General features: G+C 44.7%; 1 protein-coding gene across 1 annotated transcript; it reads right to left on the reverse strand.

The window, feature by feature from the left end:
- Window positions 1–3,079: 3,079 nt before the first annotated feature.
- Window positions 3,080–5,848, reverse strand: LOC101853701 (chondroitin sulfate N-acetylgalactosaminyltransferase 2; the record flags this gene model as incomplete). The annotated part of the gene is given in 1 exon segment (XM_013083533.2): window positions 3,080–5,848. A coding segment is annotated over 1 exon segment (2,249 nt), but the record flags the coding sequence as incomplete, so codon positions are not given.
- Between the last annotated feature and the right edge of the window lie 366 nt (window positions 5,849–6,214).

Genomic DNA, 6,214 nt, shown 5'->3' on the forward strand with positions numbered 1-6,214 from the left:
TGTGTGTGTGTGTGTGTGAGAGTATTTGTATGCATATGTGAGTATGTGTGTGTATGTGTGTATGTGTGTGTGTGTGTGTGTGTGTATGTGAGTCAGTGGCGAAGCGTCTATATAATCAAATAATCACTGCTTCCCTTACTAGTGTTGAAACATTGCCGCTGTCAAATTCACCCATAGACGTAAACCTCATAAATTAAATGTAAAAAGACACTCATAATCACCAATGAACAGTATGCCTAGCATTCAAAACGGTTTCGTTGTCACAGAAATAGCCTGTTCACCCCTATCGTGCCACTCCATAAGCAGTCGCAAGCTTTGATTATGTTAACTTACAGTGAGACTGGAAGAGTCTACCAAAATTGTTGAAGGGAACATGTGTGCAACAATCAAAACTGTCCCATTGCCACGTATACCCTGTTCACCCCTTTCGGGCCACAGTTATAAGCAGTCACCAGAACTGATTACGTAAGCAAACTATTACACTGGTCGAGTCTACCTCACAGATGTGAGGGGAACTAACTCCTAATAGCCTAATATAGTGACTGCTGTGAGTGCTTGTTTTACCGTCCTATAATCAGATCGTGACCTCGATTATGACACCAGCTCCTGGCCGCTAAACGCTAGACAAAAACAGCCACATGAGAAATAAAAAATTAATAATTGTCATATTCTACCAAAGAGTTTAGTCTCACTGGTACTGGTATTACATACCGTAGTACTGACATCTCTGCTTCTTTGCTTTGTGTTTGTGTATTCACATCTAAAGATAAATTTAATGTTTGTTTAAATAAATATTTAATGAGATACTTTCCCGATTGTTTTAGCGGTTGAATATGCATACAACAACATGAATTCAGACATTTGTTTTCTTTCACAACTCTGTGTTGTCACCTCGAATAAGATTCTTGTGTGATAAATCTCCAGGCCCTATCTGGTCCCTTCTCACTTTGATTACCCTGTTAAACAAGTCAGCCTTCGCCCATTGTGAGTGTAGAACCTAGGAGGAGAAGGAGAGGGGTTTGTCTACGCTTTTATTATCTTCTCCTTTCCCTCTATTTCCCTGTTTATTTATTTAAATTGATGTTTTTGTTGCTTCCACATAGTTTCCGCCGGATGAAAATACTGCTTTAAAAGCCTCCGTTTTGACCCAGTATGGCATACGTACTTCCGTATTGAAAACTCGTATAAAATAAATACTGCCAAATATAGTTACAGCTCAGCCCAGTGATTCGCCCACCAACTCCAACAAAACTATAGTCTTCGTTTCAACTGGTAAACTAGAACATTTATTATCTATTGATTACCTCTGCTAGAGGGCTGCTCTGTTGTGTGGGAGTAGCCAATGATTTCTGACGTTTGAAATACACCACTCACTGAAGAGCGGTGAATATCATTATACGCTTTGGTTCCGTATTTTTAGAAAGTAGGCTATAGTATGTCGTCAACATAATAATGACGTTGGAAGACAATACAGAAAGGTGAGACGCATTTGTCTGGGGTGACGTTGAGAGTTCTTGCTGTCATCAGGACATGCACAATGCGTTATTGTATTTATTATAATGTATTTGAGGTAGTTAAAGGTCAAAGCGAATGTAAGATAAGATCCCCTAGTAAAAAGTACTAACGAAATCGCAAGAGTGCACTTTTAAAAGAGTCTAAGCCGGATTCTGCATGATCTGTTATATGGCGTCAAAGGTTCTGATCTGGTTTTCTTGGTTTACTGTTATTTGGCAGAATCTTATCTGATCCGTCTATAATCTAAAATGATAACATTAAAGAAACCGAAATTTTTCCGCGCGTAGGGAAATTTTTATCGATTGTTTTAGTTTTGTTCTTGAACACCTTTCATGTACATTTGAAAACACGATTCGGTGTGGACTTTACGGGAAAAACGTTCAACAAAGGGGGGAAAAGGGGGAAAAAAAAGGAAAGTGCAGTTTCAAAGGACACTACATAAAACATTGGGAGTCATCAAACTGTGTTAGCCCATATCCTCACCAATTTTACTTCAGACACCAAGCGACCCCATCTCCTTTAATCACTTTTATTCGAGATAGGCGTCTTTTCACCAATTGAGGGACAAACGAATAGGCTTTAGAAAGACACATACAACCCAAAAATTGACGAGCGCCTGATTCCACCGTGTCGTGACACAATCAGTTTGTTTTGTGAGTCGATGGAGGTCAGATAAGATTTCAAGTATTTCTGCAGACAATCAGAAGGTGACAGACTCAAAGTTGTGGCAAGACAGAGCCTGTCCTTTCATGTTAAAATGCAGTCGAACCTGCTCTAACGACCACCGGTCTAAGACAATCACCCGTACAAACGACAACTTCCCATACACCCCCCCCCACATAGAAAATGATATAAAATGTCACTGACGGGTAGAATATTGCTCTAATTGCTTCTTAAATATAATATCAACTACTTGTTGCACAGTAGAATTTGCTTCTGGCCAACTTTTATAATACTGATATCATAAATACATAAACTTGATATATTTACATAAATCAATATAAGATAAAAATCAAGGAAATACAATAATACTGTTATGGTCCACAATCTGTTTGAGAAGATACAGCAACCAGGCACATCAACTTTTGCTTATTTTGAATGAAGGCGAAAAGTGAAGGAAGTTGAGCTATACAAAATTATTGGAAATGTATTACAGACAGACCCAAACCTCAAGGCCTGCACTTCCCGACTATCTTAGCTGTGCAGATTGTGGGCTATAAATGTCGATTGGTTGCAGGTGGATTAATAGCTAAACCTATCCTCAGCACTGCGACCTTAAATTTCCAAAGCACCCTGGCTTCGACAACTGATTGAGACTCTCAACGAGTCTGATATGACAAGGCTGTGTTTTCATATTTTATTAAGGATAAGCGCGATCGCAGCACCAGTATATCGTGTTGCTGCTTTTTTACTCCCCTAACACCTTAACTTCGCACGGTATAAACTGATCCTACAGTAGCTTAAGTAAAGACGCCATTATGTTTGACAATACTAATTGGTGTACATAAAAAGACAAAGTCAACAACACAGTACGAAACAAAACAAGAAGAGCACAGTCAATTATCTTCCAAAGCAAGTTCGACGACTTTCATTCTTGTTTCTAGCTACCAGGACAAAATCATTCCTTTCACTTGGTGCTGAAGCTCGTTTCTTGTTCTCCACTTTATTTGTCAGTAGGGGTATATCCGGTAGCGTTGAGCGTGACCGCAGCCTACTTTGTCTCGTGTATTGTGAGAAGAGCACCTGATGCGATCGCTTTGTACAAAAGGGGTAGATCCTGTCCTTATCATATCCTCGCGCTCTTCTTTAACTCACACACACAAACAGCAGCGTTTTAAATAAACGAACTGACAAGGTAAGTGCGCACATATCAAGCCTGTGCTTTGACGATGCCAACACCGCTGTCCTTAAGTAATGTCAACCGATGAGAGTGTATATGTGTGCATGCATTATGCTTGTACATTGACGTTATAGTATTAGCTGAACTGTCCAAAATGCTGGCTGTTGGGCATGTGTATCACGACTTTGCAGTAAAGTTCTTAGCAGAACCAACTATCCATAATGTCGGCTCGAGAGCGCATGTATCACGTCTGCGCATTGGCATTGGCAGCCGCAGCAGCACTCTCCTTACCTTCGGCAGCCGCTGCACGTACGGCGATGAGGTTCCTCTCGCTGACACTCCTGTGAACGTCCACCTCATCCTTGAAGGCCAACAGACCCAGCTGAGGGTGTGACGCCTCGTTCAGAGCCTTCGATCTAATACAGCTTCGATACTGCTCCGCACTGAGAGTCGGGTCACAATATTTCTCATGCCACAGATGGAATATCGCTGGGTCTGTGGCTCGAATAACGAAGTAATCGCTGCGGACGAATTTCTGATAAAGAAACACGTCTTCACCACCCCAACCGGTGATCTGTTCGTCGAAACCTTTGATTTTGAGGAAATCCGATCGGTACTGACAGGTCATACCGTAGCCAAAGTCCCGCCAGAATCCCGTGTCCTTGGACAAGACTAGCTGGTCTTGCAGGCTCGGGATGGGGACATCTTGCAGAGAGTAGACCACCCTGGGGTTGTACAGGCTGAATACGATCGGGTAATAGACCCTCTGACCCCGCTCCGTGTTCAGTCGACATCGCTCGAGGAACTCAGCAGTAAACACGATGTCTACGTCACAGAAAAACAACAGCGCATCCCCGCCTTTCCAGTTGAGCGCACCGATCTGAAGACCCCGCCCCCTGGCGAAAGTTTCGTTCAAGGTCACCAGCTTCATGAGCTTGAACTTGTGCGTCTTGGCCACGTGACTCATGATGGCCTTGACCTCCTTGAGACCCGGGACACCGAAGTAGACCACGGTGAGGTAGACTCGCTTGTCGTGCTTGACGCACACCGAGGTGAACTGCTCCATGAAGATGCGGAACGCGTCCACCCTGCCGGACAGAGGGAGGATGATGTTGATCCACTCGGTGGTCGTGTCCACTGACCGGTGCTGGACGGTCACAGGCGGCGCGAAGGGCCGAAGGATGGAGATCTTTACGTACGAGTGTTTCTGTTGGGGGTCGGGGCTGTCTCTGTCGTTGAAAAAAAGCTCAAAGTGAGAGCCAGAGGTTGGGTCTGTCCGGTACAACCCTTCCACGAAGTCGTCATGGGTGTATAAATTGTCAGAAGACCTGTTTTTATTCAAACTTTCTACTGCGTGATACATGATCTCGTTTAAGTCTTTCTTTTTCGATCCTATAGGTTTTTCCACAACCCTTTTACCCAACCCTGGATCTACCATAAAAATTCGGTTAAATATAAACCTGTTAAAGGGGATAAGCTCGTATTCTGTTTTATAAGGCTGACCCTTCAAGATCTCAGCAGATTTGAGATGCTCCTGAAAGTACTTAATGAACTCGGCCGTTTCGTTTACTTTGCTCTCACCACCGCTCGTCGCCGCCCTCGTCTTATCTTCGTTCAACGAATCACTTTCCGTCTGTTTAACACCTGTACCACCAACATCCGACTGAGCTTTCTTCACTTCTTGCCCCACGGGGGCGCTGCGCGGCACCCTTTCTAATCCCATCGCAGCAACCCCTCGTGTGTCCTCCACATTCATACCATCCACAAGTCCGGCCGTCTTTACACCATCTGTGTCTCCCACCACCCCGAGCGCGTGTCTGTCTATCATATTTCTGCTACCGGCTTCGTTTAGATTTCCCAGATTCCTCGAGTTTACAGCTCCAAATCTCTGATCTCCCAAGTACTGAATATTTACGGGATTCCCCATCATGTCTCCTGGCATAATCTGTCGCGCCTCAAAGCCATTCCCTCTCCCAGCAAACCCCGCTGGCTTTACGCCATACGGCTGACGTTTCTCTCTCTCCACGTAAGCAAATTGCTGCTCCGTATTCAGAACGGGTTCCCCCAAGGCTGTCTTTTCTCTGTAGATGCCACCAATAGGAGCAGGGCCGACCCCCTGAGCGGTATCCCCCAACCTAACGCCCCCGATCCGCGCATCTTGTAATTCGTCATAATTCCCCATACCCCCACCAACCCCGACAGGATTCTGCACGCCAGCTCGACTATCTCCTTGGCCTGGCCTCACGTCGTAATCTGGATAGTTTCTATTCCTGATGACGCCATCAGTGTTTATGCCGTGCCTCCCCTCCTGAGGAAAGCCCGCAGCCTTGGCGTGACGTGCGCTGTCGGCACCCCGGGGGATGGCACCGTTGGGGTCACCGCCGTAACCCATGTGGGCGTTCGGCGGGTGGTGCTGGCGCTGTGTGAGACGACTGTTCTCCGCCTTGGTAGACAAAAGGCTCGCTGTGAGGTTTACCACCTGGCCCTGAACCTGGGGGAACAGATAAGATAAACGGTTTTCTAAATCTTTTGTTAGGTTTTTAACCTTGCAATGTGCGCTTAAGAGCGGGATTTTCCCCAATTAGTCAGCTCTTTTTTAAACAGATGAAACAAAGGGGGTGTGCACATGTGTGTGGCGTACAGAGTATAAAGAATATATCTGCATTAAGTGCCCTTTTCAGAAGATTTGTGATAAGAAGCGTTTCTTGTAATATTTGTTTCGCTTCTTTTAAACAAAACCAATCAACAAACAAAGAAATAAAGGGAAAAGGTTGACGGGGGTGATCCTTTCAAATACAGTGTGTGTGTGTGTGTGTGTGTGTGTGTGTGTGTGTGTGTGTGTGTGTGTGTGTGTGTGTG

The sequence above is a fragment of the Aplysia californica genome, unplaced genomic scaffold (assembly GCF_000002075.1).
Source record: "Aplysia californica isolate F4 #8 unplaced genomic scaffold, AplCal3.0 scaffold00239, whole genome shotgun sequence".
NCBI lineage: Eukaryota > Metazoa > Mollusca > Gastropoda > Aplysiida > Aplysiidae > Aplysia > Aplysia californica.